At 41.5% G+C, this 23,418-nt stretch overlaps 2 protein-coding genes across 4 annotated transcripts in view; one reads left to right on the top strand and one right to left on the bottom strand.

The window, feature by feature from the left end:
• The first annotated feature begins 1,174 nt into the window (after positions 1–1,174).
• Positions 1,175–14,537, top strand: tax1bp1b (Tax1 (human T-cell leukemia virus type I) binding protein 1b). Of its 2 annotated transcripts, XM_010776323.1 has the most exons (17): positions 1,175–1,395; positions 4,327–4,429; positions 4,865–5,055; positions 5,736–5,894; positions 6,794–6,942; positions 8,254–8,344; positions 8,901–9,086; positions 9,893–10,144; positions 10,751–10,921; positions 11,309–11,381; positions 11,484–11,602; positions 11,764–11,889; positions 12,439–12,525; positions 13,076–13,271; positions 13,384–13,544; positions 13,631–13,716; positions 13,980–14,537. In XM_010776323.1, exons 1-17 carry the CDS (start codon positions 1,219–1,221, stop codon positions 14,176–14,178), a joined length of 2,526 nt encoding a protein of 841 aa, XP_010774625.1. In that variant the 5' UTR covers positions 1,175–1,218; the 3' UTR covers positions 14,179–14,537. The 2 variants fall into 2 exon arrangements, with proteins under 2 accessions (XP_010774625.1, XP_010774626.1); XM_010776324.1 differs by lacking the exon at positions 11,764–11,889.
• Positions 14,538–15,031: 494 nt separating this feature from the next.
• jazf1b (JAZF zinc finger 1b) overlaps positions 15,032–23,418 on the bottom strand; it is a 13,328-nt gene continuing 4,941 nt past the window's right edge. The window contains exons 2-6 of one of the 2 annotated variants that reach the window (XM_010776317.1): positions 19,717–19,789; positions 19,563–19,589; positions 18,826–19,022; positions 17,429–17,598; positions 15,032–16,866 (exon numbers count right to left, since the gene is read on the bottom strand). In XM_010776317.1, the coding sequence (XP_010774619.1) occupies positions 16,690–16,866; positions 17,429–17,598; positions 18,826–19,022; positions 19,563–19,589; positions 19,717–19,789 (644 nt within the window). In that variant the 3' untranslated portion in view covers positions 15,032–16,689. The remainder of the gene's footprint in view (positions 16,867–17,428; positions 17,599–18,825; positions 19,023–19,562; positions 19,590–19,716; positions 19,790–23,418) is intronic. The other variant, XM_010776318.1, reaches the window with a different exon arrangement.

Here is a 23,418-nt window from a genome sequence, read left to right as displayed (position 1 = left end):
ACTAAAAAGTAAATACAAAAAGAAAAATAGTTTAAAAAAAGTGAAGTAGTGAAATAAGAGTCTATATGCAAGCTATTGGAATGATATATTAGGTAAATAGATACATGATTTACTAAGTAGCAGAATGTTATGGATGTTGTTACAACAGTTCAGGTGTTTAACAGTCTTATTGCCTGCGGGATGAAACTGTCTCTGAATCTGGTGGTTTTTGTCCGGGTGCTGTGGTAACGCCTGCCAGACGGCAGCAGACTGAACAGTTGGTGGCTGCGGTGATGGGGGTCTTTTATAATCCGGAGGGATTTCTAACTGAGCCGCTGGGAGAAGAGGTCCTCCATGGATGGCAACTCTATCCTGGTGATGTTCTGTGCAGTTTTCACAGCTGCGGTGCAGCCGACGTACCAGGCCGTGATGCAGCCAGTCAGGATACTCTCTATGGTGCACCTGTAGAAGTTGCTGAGTATCCTGGAGTCCATTTTGAACCTCCTCAGCCTGCGGAGAAAGAGGAGCCGCTGTCGAGCTTTCTTGGTGATGGTGGTGGTGTGAAGAGTCCATGTCAGGTCCTCAGTCATGTGGAGACTGAGGAACCTGAAGCTGCTGACTCTCTCCACCGTAGTCCCATTGATGGCGATGGCGGCGTGTCCCTCTCCCTGCTGCTTCCTGTAATCCACAATCAGCTCCTTTGTTTTGCTGACGTTGAGATGGAGGTTGTTATCCTGGCACCAAGATGTCAGTTTTCCGACCTCCTCTCTGTACGCCGTCTCGTCGCCGTCTGTGATCTGACCGATGACGGTCGTGTCGTCAGCAAACTTCACGATGGTGTTGGAGCTGTGTGTGGCCACGCAGTTGTGAGTGAACAGGGAGTAGAGGAGAGGGCTGAGCATGCAGCCTTGAGGGGCTCCGGTGTTGAGGATCAGGGTGGAGGATGTGATGTTTCCCACCCACACTGCCTGGGGTCTGCCCGTCAGGAAGTTCAGGATCTGCAATTGTGTACCAACTACAATTGTAGTACCAACTACACAATTTATAATATTACATTTTATTTAATAACCATATAAAGTAATTGTTGGATCCTCAGTATTACATTTTCTCTCGTCATATAGAACTGGCGCTGTCATTCGTTATGAAGAGAGGTATTTTGGTTGTTTACTTGATTATTGTTCTTTTTAATCACATATTTTGTTTCTTGTCTCTTCCTATGTAGCCACTGCTGAGTGATTTATGGAACTGTTCCTGGACGGGACTTCATTACACGACAACATGGACACATCAAACTTTGCCCATGTCATCTTCCAGAATGTGGGGAAGAGCTACATGCCCCATGCTGCACTGGAGTGTCACCTCACCCTGACGCAGTTCATCAAACCAAATCCAAAGGACTGGGTTGGCATATTCAAGGTGAATAACGCTCTTCAATGTATTATGAAAGCATTTAACAAAACTGCAGTATATGCATATTTATTATGGTTATGAGTAAATGGAGTAGCAGAAATATAACAGTACGGTTTCAAATGACTGCAGAATTTGATTTATTGGAATCTCCAACATACTGTATGATAACTCCATTTGTACAAGGGAGCAATGACATAGCGGTTATTTATCTAGGTCTTAAAAACGAACAAATTAGTGCCAGTGAACACCTCGCAGCTATCTGTCAAGGCTTTAATTTAAGGTATCACTGAAAATGTGGAAACCAACTATTAATTCAGTAGTGAGAACAACTTGAATTATGCAGCTATTATAGTGCTTATTTGGAAGAGGGATTGGAGCGGTTTCACCCCCTTTAGTACCCCACATGGATCTTGTTATAGGAGGACATTAAATCCAAAACAGTGGCAGTCATTTGTTTTAGCCTCATCTCTAGTGAATCGTGGTTGAACACGGAAGCATATGCCGGCTTTTCCAGTCCAGCATGCTTTTTATTCCCCGGATATAAGAAGGAAGCTGAAAGTAAATCAAATCATAAACAAAATCTAACTAATGGCCCTTTGTGTTTATTTTGCATTCTGCCTTATACCCGTATAGTGCACTTATTGTTATGAGACAAGTTGTTTCAGTTTTGCTGAACATGAGACATACAAATGTATATTCATATTTTTAACAATGATGAAAGCCCTATATTTATACTGTGTCTGAAAAAATAGGTCAATGATTAATATACTTAGTGTGTGCTATTCATTATACGTCTGTAGATTTATGAAATGTATGTTAACAGAGGGTTTTTCCAAGCTTCACTGAGAAATGAGGTCATGTTAGGCTACTGGAGGACGATCACATAATGTCTGGAGGCTGTCTAAGTACCGTGTTCAGCAGTCTTTTGGAGCTGGATTCCACATCACATTGTGTTTTAGCCTTAAGCTATTACCAATTGGCAGTATATATCTTAAAATTACCAATTTCTTGAGCCTCTAAAACACAGAGCTGAGCTGGAATGGGCTGAGCGCAGGATCGTAAATTGTGTAAATGTTCCTGGCAGTGCTGACAGATGAGATGTTCTGTGCCAAGTTTGTAGGTTTGTTTGGGTAGAGATAACCTGGATACACTGTGCATCATTGTCGGCTCCTTACCCCATATTTAGTTGCTACTGGCCCCCAGTCAAACGGAGCAAAGTCTTTTTTAGTTTGTTTGCAGTGCTACCACAGTTTTTTAGAAATCTATTTGATATGCTTTTGATCTGAATATAAGCCATGGTCCAGCTATATCTAGTTAAAGTTTTTTTTGAAGTGGGGCTGTATGAGGTACTTATCCATAGTCAGTATATGACTTACAGAAGATCACGGTGGACACGGCCCCAGTTTAGAGAAAGCAGAAGCTAAATATCGTACTGCCAAAGACAAAGGCAGTCCAAAAACACATTTTAGCAACTTAATAGTAAGAAACAGCTGGATATAAGTTCATTGCACGCTATATTTCGAATATACAAAAACAAATATGGCCTTTCAATGTTGCAACATCTACCATGCTGCGTTTTGCAGTGCGTGCTGAGCTTCATGGAGGAATGTTGTTGGGACAGGTTGTCACAGTGGCCGAGGAGAAAGCAAGCACAGCTTTATAATTAAGCTGTCTTCGAGAACAACCTCTCTTTGTGATTAATGAACAACTCTCTCTTGAATTTACACACATAGACAATACATAACCTCCCTCAGCAGCATTGCCACAGGCTTCAGTCAGCTTTCTTGCAGAGGTATGACTTTGAATAGTCATGTTTAAACTTAAATAAACTCTATGGTCTCACTTTGTTACAGCTTGTATTTTGAGATTTCTCTTCTGCAATGTTGCCTGTGTTATCGCTTCAGTCAGCAGTCTAGTTTTTATTGAGGCTCTACACCGTCTCTACCTCCTCTCCCCCTGTTTATACACAGCAGACCACTCTGTTGTAAGTGAAAGAGTTCCTCTCAGAGCTTTCACCCAGCACCACCTCTCTTGCTCTAATGAGTGGACTGGATAGGGCTAGCCTTCAGTAATGACACTCTCTAACTAGGTGCATGTTTTAATTGCTTCCTGTTCTTTACTGCTGGAGGCTGGAACTGCAGTGGTAACAATTGGGGGTTTTGGAGCACCATGGCCTTCTATCTCTGGCTCTGATGAACACTTGCAGTATTGTAGTTGTAGGCTGTTTGCACACAGGTGAAAACATAAACTAGCCTGATGGAGAAAAAGCCTATACATCAGAGCAAATTCTGTAAGGATAAGTTTGATCCGTGTCAATGAATATTGATATATAATGTCACACACGTTAATCTATGTTCTCTTGCAGAAGCTGGTGTGAAAGGCTGGGTTGACTGGGCTTGTTGTGGATGCACGTGTGTGTGTCTGAGTGTGCAAACACCGAAAGCCAGCCAGCTCGATGTGACTCTGATTTTTGTTTGACAGTTTTATGGCACCGGGCTGAAGTTATGGATGTATTTTCTGTACACCCCCCCTCATCAGCCATCAGTTAACAACACATAAAATACGTGTAATTACATTTAGTTTTTCATTTTCAAGTCACCTATGTATAACATTTTCACCTATTTCCCTCTTCCTGTTAGGAGTGAGTTGTAGATACATTTTTCACATAGTGACTGGCTCATGACAAGGGCCGGACCACATGCATGTGGTGGCAGGAGTTTCAGTGGTTTATAGAAATTATCAGTAGGCATGGTGGGACACCATCTTCCAAACATAGATTAAAAACCCCGTAATTATTATAATAAACCACTTTGAGATTTTTTGGAGGTGGCACTGAGTGGATTCTAGGAAGTCTCCTTGTTAATTCTCCATTGCTATTATCTTACACTGATGTGGTGAGAGCGTCTGGTTGAAAGTATTCCCCACAATGTCTCACAGGTTGGTTGGAGCACAGCGAGGGACTATTACACATTCTTGTGGTCGCCTCTCCCTGAGAACTATGAGGAAGGCACCGCAGTCAACCGAATAGTGGTCTTTCAGGGTAAGATCATACCATGGCTTTATATGACTTTGACACATTTTTATAACCGCATATCAGAGGATTGTTAAAAGACACTGAATCACTAGGTAGAGTTAAATAAGAACCTTACCCTTCCTGACCTGTGTTCTGGGGTTAAAAACATTTCAGTTTATGTGTTTTTTTAATCTGTTATACTACTTTTTATAAAGTAATAGATGGTAACATGACCTGAGAAAGATTTATTTTCATTCAAACCCACAACATCCCAAAGACTAAGTCCATGATCCACATCATTGAAGTTAAACACACATTTATCCCAAAGTTATAACTGCATTTTGGAATAAGTGTGCAGTTTAGGCAAAGCTAAGGACTGGGGTTAGTTGTAGGGTTGTGGAGGAATATCTCTTTGGCTTTTCTGTGCATTGTGTTCACTGACTGGATTGAATCCCTCCCCAGGATATTACGTGCCCAACGATGATTCCGAGTTCTACCAGTTCTGTTACGTGACCCACAAAGGCGAGATCCGGGGGGCCAGCACGCCCTTCCAGTTTCGTGCTAACAGCCCTTCAGAGGACGAGCTGCTGACCGTGGAGGATGAATGCAACTCTGACATCCTGGTGGTCACCACCAAGGCCGGCTACCTTGAGGTAAAGTATGCCGCTCACTGACCTTAAAGGTGGGGTAGGTATTTTTGGAGAAACCAGCTAGAGTGCGCTAGAATTTGAAAATACACAGCTGGAGAAAATCTGCCACTTCCTCACAGAGCCCCTCCTCCAACACACACGAATGCACACATGACCAATGAGGGCACGAGATAAGTTTGTGCACAGATGGAAGGCTGACAGGCAGGTAGGCCATCCAGTTACTTTAGCCGGGTCGGCTAAAATGATTGGTCGTGCTTTTTACAGCGCTACGGCTTCTACAGATGACAATTCTTTATGGATTTTTTTTGTCAAAGCACTTCAGATATTCATTGCTATCGGGATGTTAAGAGCATTCCATGGAATATAACAACAAGTGTATCTCGAGCCGGTTTCTCAAACTTACCCACCCCACCTTTAAGTGATACAGAAAATATAAGTGCTTGTTACATAAATAAAATGTTAAATACTTCGCCCTACTGTCTGTTTGTTTGTCAGAAGATTTGGCAGTGCTTCTCAATACAACAATGCTCTAATGCTGCTGTCACATCCAGAACTTCCACTAACATTTCTAAGTTCATATTAGTTTGGTAACGAAATGACCTACAATGGTCAACAAAATAATATACCACTTGAAACTGAGGATTATGGGAACTTAAACCTCTGCAATGTTTCCTCCTGTGCAGCAAAAGGTGGAGGAAGCCCAGAGAGAGAAGGAGGAGCTGGTGAAAAACATGGCCCTCCTGCAGCAGGAGAAGGAGCAGCTGGAGGTCGAGAAGGAGGCTCTGCAGAAGGAGTGTGAGCAGGAGAAGGAAAACTGTGCCCAGCTGAGAAGAGAGAGCCAAGTAAGCTGAGAACAGGCGGAGTCATTTTCAGAGTGGATAGTAGTGCCTGCAGTGAGGAGGGGGGGGGGATGTTTGTTTCTGTTGTGAAGGTTCAGTCAGTTCATCAAAAGGCCTCTGATTAGAATAGCTGTTCTTGGTGTCCGAGTAAGCACATGTTGCTGAAGGTGCCAAATGATATGATTGATGCCCTTTTCTATTTCTTGAAGTTATGTTAAAGACAGTTTTATATCCGTCTCTTAGCACCCCCTAGCGAAAGACTACACATATGCAGAACTAGCCAAACTTATGATCCACTAAAAGAGTATAAATCACACTCTGACAGATATGAATGTTTTTATTATCAAAGTTGTAATTCTTTTTTTATAGCATACTATTAAGTTTTCAGTCTCAGTAATAATTCATAATACTGTCCTGAACCATAAATCTGCTGGTTTTAAAACAGCTTTCAGATGAAAACACGTTTACAGATTTTGTGGCTGTTAATTTTACGACTATACTTTTATATGTTTTTTTTTTTTATATGGTGTGAATATAAAGATTTCCAAAATTCTTCTTATTAAGAAACTGTTACAAAATATCATTTCCGTTTGCTTTTTTGATGTCATCTTAGTAGCACAATTGATTTATTCATTTCAAAGAGAATACACTTTTTATGCTTTGTAGCCTTTCACAAGCCATGGCTCAGCATAGCATCAAATAAGTCATATACCAGGAAGCTATAATTATTTTTGTCATATTAGATTTGAACCCTTCCAGATGTATCTGTCTTGGCACACATTGGAGCAAATCATTTATTTTATGATTAAGAATGATTTATGCCAATTTTAGATCATGTGCATTCTTCTCCCATACCCTACTTGGGCTTTGGTCTTTAAACATTATATTTAATTGTTTCCCAGGAGGTGCAGAATTCTTCCCAGGCCCTGCAAGAGGAGAAAGAGGAGGTGAAGAAGAGGCTGAAGGAGGCCACAGCCAGAGTCATACAGCTGGAGGAGGATCTGATTGGAGTCACCCAGAAGGGCCTGCAAAAGGAAACCGAGCTGGACAGGTGAGCTCAGGATGGAGGGGTTGGTGCAGATTCACTAGTTTGGGTTGTTTGATCATCACATATCTCCTTTTTTTTACATTCCACCTATTGCTTAAGTCAGGGAGAGAGCTTGTGACTCCAGCAGTAGTGCATTAAAAACAGCATGAACCATATACCATACGCTTAGTTCACTAATTTATTATTTTCCGAACTCTGAATATGAATATTGACTAGGGGTGTAACGGTACACGTACACGCCCTTCGGTTCGGTGCACGTGTGTACCGAACGCATATAATGTTAAACGTAAAAAATTGAGAACGTGAACAACTTTTTGGAAGTAATCTCAGGTGCTGCGTCGCAGCATTCAGAGTAATTTGCTCACATTGGGTTCAACGCCTCATAGAGCGAGCAAGTCATTTCATTGGACGAGAGGCATACTATGAGAGCTGGTCACAGGGATGCGTTCAAATTTAGTCAGTAATTTGAGGAACTATCGAAATGGCGAACGCAGATAAAGTTGAGCTTGAAAATCCTCCAGCATCACTGAAGTCTCCGGTTTGGGAACATTTTGGTTTCGCAGTTACGTACAAGGATGACGGACAAAGACAGGTGGACCGAACCAAAGCTGTTTGTCGGCGTTGTTCAACTAAAATTGGTTACGCGGTTGGCAATACATCCAACTTGCACACTCATTTGAAAAGGCATCACCCGAACGTGAATATCACCGGTACCAAAAGAAAAAGCGCAAACCCAACTCCCACTAGCATTTAAGCCTCCACCACTCGCAAAAAGTTCAGACCGAGCCAAAGCTATTACAAACGCCAAATATCCTTATGTTGCCATGTTAGCAAAGCGCTACCTGGCTGTATCTGCTACCTCTGTCCCTAGCGAGGGTGTTCTCCACAGCAGGAGACATTGTTAGTGCCAGCAGATCTGCCCTTTCGGCAAGCAATGTGGACAAGTTCATTTTTCTTAATTTATTTGAGTGAATATTCACAGTTTAATAATAATTAAAAACCCAAAACTAATAGTTTGTTTTGTGAGTACTAGTACAGTACAGTTCAAATACAGATTATTTCAGTTCATCGAAATGCTGCACCTTAATGTTCTTTTTATTATATTTTGTATTTATTTGAGTGAATACATTATTCACAGTTTTAATAATAATTAAAAAAAATATATATATATTTTATGTTTTGTGATAATTATTTTCTGCTGTACTGAAAACGAACCGAACCGTGACCTAAAAACCAAAATGTTTGTGAACCGTTACACCCCTAATATTGACCGATGTACTATTTGGCTAACATTTTGTCTGACCTTTTCTTTAGTCTCAAGGATAGAGTGAAGAAACTCACAGCAGAGAAGGAAACACTCGAGTCTCATCTCAAGAACGAAAAAGATGAGAAGGAACTCTACAAGGTAATATGCTGGTAGTAGTTATGCCTTTTTTACATCAGATACATGCCAGAATAGAGATTGGCTTAGCGGTGGTTTGGTTTTGACTACTTTGTCAGTGTCAGTTTTACCATCTGTACGGTTAACAATATATTTTGTTATATTAGATTCTCCAATTTGGAGGTTCAGTTAATTGACTTCCTCTGTTTCTGTTTTTACTTACTAGTAAGTACACATTCTGTATCATCTTGCCCACACTTTTAGTCTAAAGAGGGAATGCCTTATTCTGTCTTCTTCTGCTCCGTCTGGTGTTTCTGTGCCTCTGTTGTGGTCGGCACTGCACAGGAACTGGGAGTGCCGCAGTGTCGCCACGGAAATGAAGCAAAAACAACCCTACCTAATATAACTCGCAGCATCACACTGGGGCTGTTGCACTATGAAAACTTTACGGGCCTTCCTCAATCTCTATTTTGTAATTGAGGTCATGCAGCATTGACTTTACTAGTCATATGTTCTTTGGTACATGATTGTGATAGGTGTTGTATAAATGTTTTATAACTTCTGTGTGTGTGCGCACCAGATTCACCTGAAAAACCGGGAGCTGGAGAACACCAAGCTGAGTGCAGAGCTGCAGATGCTGAAGTCTGTGGATGTGAACAAGGAAAACACCATTGCCCTGTTTAAAGAGGAGGTGGGACGCCTGCAGGCCTGCCTCAGTGAGAAGGAGAAACAGTACAAAGAGATTCTGGCCAAATCCTCCCCATTGGTACAAATCACATTGTTTTAATGCTTTAAAAAAAACTCACTAGATTTGTCACATAAAGAATTTGCCTTGATCAAAGCTTATTTGTAAAACGTAAAGTTCCCCTATTATTTAAAATGCACTTTTTGATGTCTTTTATACATAAATATGTGTCTCCAATGTGACTCACAAAGTGTCAGAAAAATACACATCTCTTAAAACAGTGGTACAACGGAGCTGATCCAGATTTGCTGCGGTCATGACGGCATTACAGAAATGTGGGCTGGCTTTAGGCCCACGGCTCTATCAGAAATAATGTGCAACGTGTTTTAGACTTAACATGGTCTGTGTTTACATTAGCAAGCATCGCTAACACTCAGAGCTAACGCTGTACTGGAGAGAGTATGTTTAAAAAAAGCAGGAAATAAAAAGGAACTCGCCTTGTGGTAAACCCGCAAGAGAAAAATCATTTGAGCTCCATACTGTTTCAGGAATAAGAAGTATCTGCCAGTAGAATTCTCCTGCATTAGCTCTCCTCTCTCTTTTTTTTCTTTTTTATAAAGCTATGGACCCAGAATCAGCACTTTAGTAACAGGGCTGAAATAGAGGGGTATGAGGCATGGCTAGAATGGGTGATCTCTTTGGTATTTTGAACAAAACACTTCATAGACCTGTTTCTGTATATATCTGAGACCTATAATATATGCCTAACAATTGTATAATAGGGGACCCTTTAAGATAATTTGAAGAATAGAACAATTATTACACATTTAAAATGAGCTTACAGAAATGAAAAAACCTTTAACTGGAAACATTGAAATGTTTTATAGGGAGATATGAAGGCCATGAAGGAGCAGCTGCGGCAGAAGGAGGAGCAGCTCCACGCCAACAAGCAGCAGTCCTCCCTGTTAGCCGCGGAGCTGAGAGACGCCTCCAGCACCCGCGACCGCACCATGTCTGAACTGTACCACATGAAGCTGGAGGCCGATGCCCTCCGCCAGGCCAAGGCTGAGGCTCAGAGTCAGTGCGCCCGCCTGGAGCGCCTGGTGGAGCAGATGAAGGCAGACGCCAAGAGGGAAGCTGTAAGGACTATTAGCAATATGATCACTGCTTATTGGTTCAATTGGCTCTGTCTAATACATTAGCATTTGATATAATGGAAGGTTGGGTGGTAGGTAATGTGCCTGCATAGAAAACCTCTAATACTCTGTAAATCAGAATAATAATGATTATAAAGATAAATAAATCTGATTTTGATTTAAATATGTAATAATGTTGGTAGGTATTTCACCACAGAAATATTGGAAGGTTATAAATCATAATAGTACTATATATTACCGACAAACCTTTTGTAGCTATGCCAACGCTGACCAAAGCAAATGTATGCATTTATTAGTAGTAAGAGAAAAATAATGGAAACAGAAAATGCCTCACAGGGTGTTTTATCAGTTCTGCCTTTGAAGGGGTCGATAGCTCTTTCTATAATTCAGACTTAGATAGGTTAAAACTGAAAAAACAAAAGCAATAAGAAACCATCCTGATCAGATTCAGTCTCAGCCTCATTGCATCGCTTTACTAATGCTAGTTCTTTCAAGTTTATTTCATACCGCTACAACTTCCCAAGGGTCTTTGCATGCTTGAACACGAGTGTTTGTAGTCTCTGATCAGTTTTGTGTTGTTGTTGCCAGGCCAAAGCAGAAGAAGAGGCCGCTGCAGACCCAGCTGTTTTGGCGGAGCTGCAGAGAGAGGTGGAGGACCTGAAGCTGCGGCTGCACATGGCTGCAGAACACTACAAGGAGAAATACAAGGAGTGTCAGCGACTGCAAAAACAAGTGCTCAGACTCTCTGATCAGCAAGGGGTAGGTCCCAGCCGACATACTGTTGAACTTACATAAGAGTTCTGTAACACTATTCCATCTCATTGAATATAGGTTAAAGGTCTTTAGCAATTCTTTGGTCTGTTTTGCAAATGAATAAACTGGAATATAAAGCAAAACCTCCTGAGATTAATCTTTGTCATCATTAAGCGGGCTTTCTCAAGACATTTACACATGATGTCTTTTCATTCAACTGGATTGCAGTCTTTTTTAAATAAACAAACATGTTGTCAATTGTTTTCAGTAGCATTTGTGTTACGCTTCCTGTATGTATCTACATTATGCCTGCACCAATTCTTTATACATTTTTTTCTGTATTCTTGTTTAATTTAAAGTGAATTTGTAACACTGTTTGTCTCCTGCGTGTAGGACCCGAAGAGATGCTCAGCACAAGAGATATCCACAATCCCTGCATCAGTGAGTCCAGACACATCAGTTCCAGGTACGTGATATGTAACTGTGTAAGTCATGCGAGGAGTAATGGCATTTAAAATATTTCTTATGCTTTGCCAAACTGTCTGACATGCCTTCATTATCTTTGCAGGAAGTCCAGGTTCTGCTGATCCCATGCTGGAAGCCATCATCCAGGAGAAGCTCAAAGGCATCAGCAGAGAAGCAACAGACAGGAGTGACAAGTACAGGAAGTGCAAGCAGATGCTGCTGGTAAAAAAAAAGGATTATTTATGTCCTTTCATTGGTCATATGTCCACAAATGAGATATTTAAACCCCTAGGTTCTGTTTTATAAACAGTATGTATTCTTTGTATTGTAAGATAGAGGAATATGATGAAAGAGCATTGGTTGAAAATCTGACTGCTCTTCAGGAGGAGAAGGAGCGTAGCTGCATGTTTGCCGATGAGCTGGCCAAGATGGAGGTGAAATTTAAGGCACAACTGAAGACCAATGAGAACATGAAACTGCAGTTGGCAGCAGAGGAAGATCGCTACAAGGTCAGTTCAGACACTTAGCACTGCGGTCAGGGCGTTTGCTGTAAGTGATGCTCTGCTGATTTCAAATCAGGTCTGTCTTTGGACACTTACTGCGATTTTAGCGCTGGGTATGGCTGGTCTTGCTCAGGGATGGAGTCTTTGATGCTATCTCTCCCCTTGAACAGGGCCGCTCAGACAGTGTTGTTTATGAGCAGGCCTATCTGTGAGACCACTTTTTACTGCTGTTTATGTCAGACTCTGGAGACGAGCGCTGCTGGCTCTGAGGAGTCATCTCCAGTTGCCTGGCTAATGCTGTGCTTGGCTCAGGTCAGGCGGATATTTGCTTAGTCTCTCAGAGGAATTCAAACAGGTTGTATTGCTTTGAGCAGTATTGAACATAAATCAGTCCCGAGCAAAGGGAAGCCTTTTATGGCTGTGATCAATTAATGTCAAGCCCTGAGGTCTGAGAGTATTTCAATGATACCGTTTTCAATCAGCAACACGTCAGATGTTTGAACATTTAAAAATGTCTCTTAAGTCTTTTGTTTGTGTGTCTTGTGTTTACCTTAGAGCCAGGTGGCTGAGAAGGGACGGGAGCTGAAGGAACTTAAGGACACACTAGCTCTGGTTTTGAAGGACAAGGAAAAAGTTGACGGGGTAAGTGACAGCTTTCATTTTCTCTTTTATAGGCTTCTTCCACTCTTAAGAATTCCTTGAAAAGTGACATTCCCCCTGAAAGTTTGCCTCACCCAATCTGGTCTTGTGTTTAATACGCCTCTAATTGTAAAAGTAAATGAGTTCTTATTTTCCATTCCATTACTTTGGACCACAGCAAGGTCCTCGCTGACCTAAATGATTGCCTTGAGGTAATTCTCTTACAGCTAAGAGGAGCAGAATGACCCAATTTGAGGTTTAGACTGTAAATTAAAGTGGCGTCTGCAACTCACATCAATAAAACACAGCGTCGCAATCCCTTTGAAAAAGAGAAGAGTTTCTTTTTTAATGAAGGGCACTAATGAAACTGTTTGTGTGAGTGAGAAGAAGTCATAGCTCAGGAGGTGCTGTGTGATTGGAAGCAGCACTGTATATCTGGAAAGACTAAGAGTCGTGGTGAGATAAAATCAGGCATTTAGCTCCTCAAAAACATTTAGTTTTGACTTTGTTCTTTGTTTGTTGTAAAATATATATTCTGCTGTTTCCTGCACAGGAGCTCCAGAAGGGCAGCGGCAAAAAGGGAGATCAGGGGGCCAGTGAGAAAACCAGTTTGGAGAGTATCCAGTCCATTGTGCCTTTATTCCTGCAGTACCCTGTCCCTTACGCCCAGGACGCCCCCACCCCCCTGCTGGTCTCTCAGAGCCCCAGTAAGCTGCATTTTAGGAACCCTTACATGTCAGACTCAAAAGGTTGGTATACTTTTTGTTAGATGGAGCAGCTTTGTTGATTTCTCCAGTAACAGATATGGAAATAATGGACTTGTATTTACAGTAGACGTGTCTCTGAATTCTCTCCCTGCAGATGAGGGAGATGAGGAATTCTCAGATGACCAGCTGCTGAGGCTGCCCCCTGTGGGCCCACCCTCCTGGGACAGCAACGTGGTGTGTATCCAACCCACCCGCAACCACAGCCGGCCCGAAGGCCACGAGGAGTCCGAGGGAAAGCAACACAATGACAACAATGTAAGCTCAGACCCTATTCTCTCCAATACAGTTTAATACTACTTTCCTCCTTTATGCTACATATTCATAAAAACGTTCTTCCTCAGGGTAATACCAACGAGCAGCCCGCAGCAGCTGAAACTCAAAGCCCATTTGTGACCGACGGACAAACTGCATTCTGCTTTGATCCCAGGTAACACACCCTCACTTTCAACAAACTCTCATAAATGCCATCCAAGCTTGCCGCACCCTATGTTTTCTAAACCTGTGCATTGTAACATGTGTAAAGTGTTGGTTCTGCTGCACAACCCCCTTTTGTTGGTATTAGTCAAGCAGCAGGCCACCCACGTTGCATCAGACAGATGCTCTTTATGGGCCTACGCTCCTGGTTTGCCCACATCATCACTTGACTGCTTACTGGAGCTTTTCTCCCGCTGCCTTTGTTTTCCTCTTCAGCATGAACATGAAGAGGTGTCCGCTGTGTGAGGTCATCTTCCCCCCCAACTATGACCAGAGCAAGTTTGAGGAGCATGTGGAGAGCCACTGGAAAATCTGCCCCATGTGCAGCGAGCAGTTCCCCCTGGACTGCGACCAGAAGGTGTTTGAGAATCATGTGCTCACACACTTCGACAGCCACACGCTCAACTTCGACTAGAGAATCAGAGAATCAGCACATCCGCTCTGCCTACTTCCTGTCACCACTGAAAAATAATCTGCACTCTTTTCTGCATGTAATGGTGTGTAGATCCAATCTTTAGGACTATACTCGCCTTCGCTTTGTTATTTCAACTTAGAGGAATACTTTGAAGTGATGTGACATACAAAAATAATCATTCTGATTCAGTGTATATGGCAGGGCCACTGAGGCAAACACTTTTTATAGGTAAAAGATTTCCCTTCATTTTGATTCAAAGATAATTTAAGGGGAAACGACTGTTGTACCAAAATGTACCGACTTTAAGTTAACTCAGATCAATCAGACTACAGGATGTAATGAATCAGGGAAAGAGATAAGTGTTTACCAAACTTACATTTAAAACATCCAACTAAATGGTTCCCCCCTCAAACATCAGTCAAGTCATTCGCTCACTCTTTGTAGAAAGCAGCCTTGGTGCACTATATGCAGTCAGGTAACAGTCTTCAGTGATTACATTCAGAAACGATAATACAGTATATCATCAGATCATCTATTTTAGATTTATTGAAGCAAATTATATTGTGAAAGCCTTTGTGTATGATATAGATTTGTTTTATGTTAGGTTTCCTTTGTTCTGATTTTGAGTATTTAAGTGTTTTTTTTTTGTGTCAGAATCATTAAGAACCTTCATATTATCAGCTAATCAGTGCATGCTGAGCTTATGTTAATTTCTTTCTTTTGTTCTTCTCTTTTACAGTTATAACTTATTTCAATGTCTCATTTGTTCAGTGAGTTCCATGTATCTTATAAGATCTAATAAAGTCTGTTTGAATCTGAATCGTGTCCGGACACAGTTAATCACACGGGAGTCTGTAGGCACACAGAGGGGTTTTTATTCTAAACGTAACAAAAGTTTACATGAAGCAGCTTTTTGAAGAAATACAGTACATCACCAGCTGTTACTCCAAACGACCTCTGGCGTTGCATTTTCATACACATACTATTGTTTTGTTTTGTTTTTTTAACTCCAGAACCATATGAAAATATAATTTAATGCACTTAACACATAATACATTCACTGTACACTATATCAAGACTTTCCTCCATACTGGCAGTACAATACTGTCACAATTCTTAATTGGACCATGGTTCATTAACAATTAACATCCATGCAGTGAAGATGTTACCAAATGGCTCAAAGTAGATAAATCCATAAACTTTTGGCATCTAATGATCTGCGGTTCATTATTTCTGGGATTCAATGGGGTTTTATATAATCTAAAGTAACGGACATATTATTATGGCACACAGTGGGAGCTGCATTTGTTTAACAGCCCCTCTTACAGCTGAATACATGGCTAACATCGGACCCAACCTTTTTCTATTCATGACTAAACAATCACTTGGCTTCATAAGACTGGGCGCCTCTGAACAGCACTGTGGGCTGAGCTTTCTGTAATGTCTGCATTCAGCTGGATTTGTCTGAACCGTCGAAAAAAAAAAAAACATACAAAAGATCTGCACTGATTGGAATGGTTTACAATTCAAGGCAACGACTGTACATACAGAAATCTCACAATACTGAAAACACTGGAGGTTTGGTATACATCTTTCAATGCAGAACCTGCAAACCTCCGCTCTGAAGGCCTTGTGCCTCGTTTGGTAGCTACTGTACATATACCAGAAACGAGACATTGGCAAAAAAATGCTGATTTGTTGGCAACTTGTTACAAAAAGTGCTTCAATCCTTTACTGTAAAACAGTAAGGAAAACTGCTTAAGTCTTCAGGAAAGTGACCGGGAGAATATGGCAGCAACGACACACAGAGTTCCCATGATGCCACTGAACTGCAAAAATACTATCAGAACCCCTGGGCAGGATTGTGGAGCTGAAATGCTTGAAAACGTCACCTGAGATCATCCTTTGGTGCTACCACACGCGTGCTTGCAGTAAAACAGATGAAAAAAGGTATTGAATACTTGTGATATGAAAGGAAAAGTAACTAAGTCAAACAATGATTATAAACATTACATCTCATAGAATGAAAAATGTTATACTGCACACATTCTGATTGTTTTCATTTTCTTTTGTCACATTTGTAGGTTCAAATGAGACAGAGGAAAGGTAATTGAGCCTCTTTTCTTTCAAACAACCATCCTAATATTTCCTCTGACTTCACACTGCCTTTAAAGCAGAAGGCCCAAGGCTGCTCGTGACTTAATGTGGCCTTTCTCTAGTCTACAACAAGCCCTCATCATCGACGAGCACCATATGTCGAAGTAAAATAGATAAATGATAGTCTAAATGTGCAAAATACAAAACCGTGAAGTACACAAAGATTCAACATTCAGAATAAAAGTTAAGGATACATAATAACACATGTATACCATGCAATAAAAAATAGTGTCATAGCAAAGAAGGATAAGAGAAGGAGAGAGAGAAGGGGCGGGGGTGGAATGAGAGACAGCCATTGCTGGTGATCTTCAGACGGTCGGGAGGTGGCCTGAGGGAGAGTGCTGGTCGCTCTCTCTACTGCTGCATCTTGCGGATGATGTCAGTAGAGATGGGTGGGTGGAAGTTGATGGTGTGGTGGCGGAGACCCTGAGACGTTTTGTAGCTTTTCCCACACCGGCACTTGAAGGGTTTGCGCACCCTTATTTGGGTTCGGTGGCCGTTCTTGGCATGATACTTGATCCCATTCACATTCTGTAGGCAGCAAAGAATATGACACTCAAACATCCATTTGGCTGAGTGACCCCACAACTACTTCTACCACATAATCCTACTAATAAGAGGTCACACCTACAACTGAGCTTCCTACAACTATATCTTGCATTTATTTTTTAAATATCAGTTGCTTGCTGAGTAGGCTTTAGAGAGGAGAAATAAAATGTCTTGTTCTGCCCCTAAACAGATGCCTAAAACTGGCTGCTGCCTCCGACTTAGTCATCGCCCATAACTCTGTCATTCACGTCAGCAATGCAATTTTCTCAAGCTGCACATAATTTATCCCAACCACACAAACCAGATGTGGATGGAAAATCCTGTAAAAGTCCACATCACTGAAGTGGACTAGATGTATGCATCTATGTTGACATCCTGTAATGCTCAACTAAGAACTCTTTTTCCATTGTCAACAGCGGGGAATCCATTTTGATTTTATATACGCAAAACAATCTAGTTGTTTATTTGTAATATTCCTGGCTATGGGAAAAAAGAGGAATCTACACAATGTGAATTCTAAGGAGAGATGCTGAGTGGATCGTACCTTGTATCTCTTTTTACAGCCTGGCACGGGGCATGCAAAAGGCTTCTCGTCTCCTCCGTTCATGCACATAGAACTGAGGATGGACTCGGAGCTGATGGCGCTTTCTGTGGTCCACGATTCATCACTGTCTGACTCCTCAAAATCTACATCCTCCTCATCACACTCGCTACCTGTGGGAGGGTGAAAGGCAGAAAGTCAAAGAGTAACTGACTCAGGGACTTGTGAGTAGACATGCGATCATACGCGCTGCTCTCCAGGAAGCTCTGATTTTATGCACATTTCTAAAGATGACTAATCTGTTTAAATAAAATCCTGGCCCTTTAGCCTCCAGGCTCACAAGTATGGACTGTTCTCAACATGTGCTTCAGGCAATGTTCCTGTCATCCCTGCTTAATGGGCAACATTGCCCACTTTTTTGGGAAAGACAGAAATATGCCAATTGTGGGAAAGAATGTATGTACATCATTAGGGTCTTGCGGTCTGAAATTGTTTTATTCATTAATTAAAGATGCTATACCAGAATACAAACTAAATGACCACAAGAGCTATAAAAAAATAAAGAACATTAAAGAGTGTATACTTTATAAAATAAGTACATGGGAAAACATAATAAGGGAAATAACTGCAACTGTTTTCTCTATAATAGTATACACTGCAGAGAATTAGATGTATCAGCTGGACCATAAAAGCTGCCCCTATTCCCATAGCGTGAATGTGAGTTTAACTTAAAAAATGTAATACGTTCTCTTGCTGATTTTCACTTGCAGGATAATCATTTATACAGTTTGAATAGTTCAGCACTGCATTGGAGTCACACGCCAAGTAACATATTGAGATGCAACCAAGGAGGAGTGAAGAATTTTCTACAGACATGTCACAATTTATTATTAGTCAACCGTTAAAGCCATTACTTGTGACAATTGTCAAATGTATCATTTTTGCAGCAGATAGAGGTTAAAACTCTATGTGATCTCTGCCAGTGTCTTGACTGTAGTTTAAGCTGTTACAGCTGCTTTTCTTTTCACCTCCCACGCTAAGTGAGACATCTGTTTCATCCTATCATATCTTTTTTTAAGTAAAAAGACAATGGAACCAGTCTTTGGTGAATTGTTTAACCCTGAAAAGGACATTGCACTGCCTCCATGCTCTCTTTCATAAGGAAGAAGGGGGAGAGTGGTGTCTAAACCGGCGGAGGTTCAGATTTACTTCAGCAGGGTGGATGCTTGCCTTCACGGTGTCTTGAAACGGAACTCCTGGTTGAATGTCAGTCTCCTCAACTGCTACACCACCCTGCTGCTTGCTTAATGAACAATGCATAACATGTATTTCACTGCCAGCAGACACTACATTCTGGAGATCTAACTAGAGAGGTGAGTGTGTTAGCCATGGGTATGTACCTGTAGGTGTGCTGCTGCGGAAGGAAGAGGAAGGGGTGATGGGTGGGGTGACGGGAGGGGTGAGGTTTCCACTGGTGTGGCGAGGCGGAGTGGAAACACTGCTGCGAGACAGACTGCCTGTCAGAGACAGAGACAACTTGGGCTGCACCTTCTTCTTCAGGGTCTCGTGTTCCCGCCGCGCAGCATCTGTCATGAACCTGCCATTGTGGGATAAAGGACCAGTCAGTTGGAAATCTTTCTTATCAAAAGAAAGATTGCATCTCATTTCATGTATCATACGCGACTGGGTCTGTCCTGATGTTTGCAAGGTTCTGCTATCGGAGGTTTGCTACTGTAGAACACGTGTAACGGAAAACATTTAATTGGCTCTATTCCAATCAAAAAGCCTTACACCAGGGTTTATGATGGATAGTAAAGTCTTTGGTTAACGTGTATCATAAAAATGAAATGTTAACATAGGCGTTGTTAAAGCAAAAGTGGAATTAACAAATTAAACGATAACCACATCAAGATGTGTCTGTGAAGGCCGGGAGACAACTTCTTGTACCCTGGCTTGTTGCATAAGGCTTTAAGAACCACTGTTGATGCACCATATCAAAGGTGACTGGGATCCAAATGGAGCAATAAAAAACAGCTACCAAATACTGAAGCAATTCATCCAAGCAATCTACCAGATGACATTTGAAATTGCTGCTAGCAGCTCCTCTGAGCTCATATGATGCGGCAGTAATACTCACTGATGTAGAGGACTTTTGTTGATAAATCTTCATGGGGCCAAAGAGCAATAAAACCATATCATGTCAGGTTTCTAAATTAGATTTGCTTTTAATTAAGATGCTACAAAAATAATTGGAAATTCAGCCGTTTTCTTTCTCAACAATAGTTCTTTACCTGTTGATGTAGCTGAGGGCAACATAAGTCGGCTGCTGCTGCTCCTGCTTCTCCAGAAGACGGGGGTCTGTGTCTGAGCAGGAGAGAGACAGAGGGGTTACATATTGTCATATAAGGTAGTGTTGTGGATAGCATTGGCTTGTTCTTTGTTTACATCCCCAACAACTAGAAGTTACCGGTGCAGTGGATCCCTCACTGGCTTCCAATCTTTAAGGTCTTTCAAGGGTTTGATAAAGTGTATTACCTTGCCTTGAATGTCCTTGCATTGCCAAGGTCCAAGGCAGATATAGGGTATATTATATTGACTGGATTTGAAGGGTGCAATTCAATCCAGATATGTGTTTGAATGTTAAAACTGGGTCGTTCAACGTTGAACAATATTATCAAAGTGGAAACATAATCATGGCAAACCTTTCGTGTTGATCAACCAAGAAACAGACACAAGCAATACTTCATATTGGATAGGAACTTTTTCAAGACACTTACATCACATTTTTATAATATGATGCAGTACCAACAAGTCCTTCAATCATAATCTCTGCCACAGCACCCTACCTACTAAAACATTGTGCATTAAAACGTTTTTACATTCAAGCATTGTAAATACATCTGTGTGAAAAAAAATGTCATAACAAAAAGTAACTGTTTTTGTATCTTTTGAATGTTGCTGAAGTTGAGAGACTGGTTTCCAAAGTTTTGCTCTCTGATGTACAAACAGTAACAGACTGAGGCCAATCTGGGTGAGCTGTATGAGTATGTGTGCATGACCTGAGGAGCTGCTCAGCTGACTCAACAAATAAGGGCGTAATATGCCCAATATAAAAACGATTTAGTGCATATAATCAAAATGCAGGATATTGTGCAATGTACATTTCAATTAGATTTTACATGATGTCACGCACCACAGTCTAGACTTCAGTTCCTGTATTTCTAATATCCTCTAATCCTGTTTACACGTTTTTCTATTAGATGAACTAATTGCCCTCAGTGCTCTTTTTGCATGCTGAAGCTACTTCACTGTTGGTTAAATGCATATTCCAGTCCGTCTGAAGCCATATTCTGCTACACTGTTGCACAAGTACCACCTCAAGTGCCTTTTTCTTTTGAATTACCATGGCACCTTTTTGAAAAGCTGCTCTGCAGACGCCACATTGCTCAAACATGACCGCACTTGACACGTACCGAGTTTTCCCATGCTGGGCTCCAGACATTCATCCTTCTCAGCAGTGCTAAATCTACAACAATAGCCAATCTCCACACCCTGAGGTGAAGCGGGCTTGACTTCAAACGCTCTCCCCGCTGCCGTCCATGTGGGAGAAGAGAGATGCCCCATAAAACAACAGTGTCTACCACTTACCAGCTGAGCCTCCATGTCTGCCTCTGACAGAGCTCAGAAGGACTGCTACCCCCATGTGGTTACAACTATTGCTTGTTTCCATCCACAAGCTCATTTATACACAACAATTACACCTATGACTACAGTGCAATTTTAATAGAATACACATATTAAGTAAACCAAAAAAACAAAACATCCCAGTCCTAGTGATATCATTTGAAAATGACTATGGCAATGATAGAAAACTGGTGGGAATAGTAATTGTCTTTGTTAAAGGAATATGCAACACCTCTGTGAGGCTGTAATAAAACTCTGAGTCATTCTCAATGATTGGGCTTTTCCTCCTGTTTGTTTGTACGCCTGAACCCAAACACCCTAAAACAAATGTCCTTGTGCCAAAGAAAACTGATTAGACTTTGGTGGTGCTTTCCGATGGGATTTCACAGAGAGATTAACTCTTAAGCTGGTTTTAAGGTGCTAAACGTATCAATGGTATCCAATTTTAATACCAATTAAATTTCAAATGCACCATCAATTAACAACAAATGTAAACGTATTCAAAATTAATTATAAATGCATGTTCATAGCTTAGTTGTGATTTAATACCACACTTCCTGAAAACTAGGGGAAATCAAGATGTCGATGTTTTGTGTGTTCTTACATTTAGTTCTAATATGTTGCAATTTGGTCACTACGATTGTCCATTTTGGGTCTGGTTATCACTCTGAAATAGCTTTACAACTTCTCTTTTGGGTGGACCTCAACGAAAACATACCTACTCATCTAGAAGCCATAAAGCTAACACTTTTTTTAAGAATCCAAACATGATTTATAAATCGAAAGTACAGAGACTCATGAACACATAACCATCTATAAAGGAAGCATCTGACTCGCACAGTAAAAACCACTGGCTTAATTCTATCATGAAGGTGAAAGTTGATGTTGACCAGAGAAACTAAACCAAAACCACATTTAAGTATAAATGAAAAACACACATTTTAGAGGTCTAACAAAAAATCTAAGACAACAAACCACTGTCAGTCTTACTGAGAAGTAGACATGGGCGATGAAAGGCGCAGGGCATCATGCACTCAGTGGTAACCGCCAAGCCTCTCAGTTAACGATGAAATAGTGGCACAGTTTTATGATACTGGCAGGTAGGCTCTAAGAACAGCTAAAAGCTCAGCGCCTGAGGCTCAGGAGGGTTCTCACAAGGCCTCAGTCGTAAGCAAGTGTTTCATTAGCAGTGGATTTATCCCCAATGAGAAGGACAGCACACCTCTCTCTACTCTCCAGCCAAAGTCATGGAAACAGAGAGGAAAAGACACACTCATAACGGGACAATTCCCCAGCCAAAAGCCGGAGGCAATGCAGAGACTATTCTGTGTTGGTATGTGTGTGCGCGAGTGCACAAGAAATCCCTCCTAAGATCCCTAATGAGACTCAAGCAGAGGAACAGCGTCCTGCTCTCGGACTGCTCAAACAGCAGTGGATCAATCTGTTCCCACACACTGTAAATCACGCACACCTCAGGTGGGGACTGGGGCGAGGGAGGCCTGCTGGGGCCGGTTTCCCCGCAGACTCTGCTATTCTTTTGGGGCCACCAGCAGTCAGGGAGAGGGATGAAGGCGCCTCAAGTGGAGATGAGGAGCCCTCTAATCAAACCACACAGGTGGTCCACCTTGGTGGGCGACTATTAGAAGCCTTCTGGGAAACTAAAAAAGGCATTTATTCACCACCGCTAATTCCAGAAGCAAACAATGAGTCCCTATAAGCCCAAGTGATGTTTATTTAAGAATGTAAAGTCAGGTGTGGGATAAAGAAGAAAAAGGAAGATAAGAGCAGATCTAAAAATGTATGGATAATTTATATCAAATAATCACTTTACCAATTAAAGATATTCTCATGCAAGGTCTACACGTCTGCAGAGTTATCTCTCGACAAAGTACAAAGGTAAATCTGTATACAATTTATGAAAGCTGCTGATTTGCTGCATGTCGGAAAAAGAAACATTTAGGGAAACTAAACACAGTCTTGAAATGCATTATGTTTTTAAATCAGAGTTGTTTGGTACCGGATGCATTTTCCTTGAAATGAAAACATATCAAATACATCAAACCTTTTTTGGCCTTAATGCAAACCAACCCTTTCTATGAAGAACTGACTATGTTAATGTATATGTGTAAGCATGTGTATACCGTGCAGAAAACATGATGCAATAACAGGGATCTCATTAGGGCCCCTATGACGGCCCGCAAAAGGAAACCATCACACAACAAACCTTCCTCAGGCAACGGAGGAAGTGACGCCTGTAGCCCCCTCATTCCATAACGGCGCCCCTCCACGACCTGGACCTTTGACAACCA

This window comes from Notothenia coriiceps, unplaced genomic scaffold (assembly GCF_000735185.1).
Source record: "Notothenia coriiceps isolate Sejong01 unplaced genomic scaffold, NC01 NC01_scaffold00016872, whole genome shotgun sequence".
In the NCBI taxonomy this organism is placed as follows: domain Eukaryota; kingdom Metazoa; phylum Chordata; class Actinopteri; order Perciformes; family Nototheniidae; genus Notothenia; species Notothenia coriiceps.
The sequence above is the reverse complement of the archived record's forward strand: the minus strand, read 5'-3'. Positions and strand labels throughout refer to the sequence as shown.

Coding starts and splice junctions, on each gene's coding strand:
- tax1bp1b (XM_010776323.1), top strand. CDS start 1,219: ATGGAACTGTTCCTGGACGGGACTTCATTACACGACAACATGGACACA. Junction 8,345..8,900: donor ATGAGAAGGAACTCTACAAG/GTAATATGCTGG, acceptor TGTGCGCACCAG/ATTCACCTGAAAAACCGGGA. Junction 10,145..10,750: donor CAGACGCCAAGAGGGAAGCT/GTAAGGACTATT, acceptor TGTTGTTGCCAG/GCCAAAGCAGAAGAAGAGGC.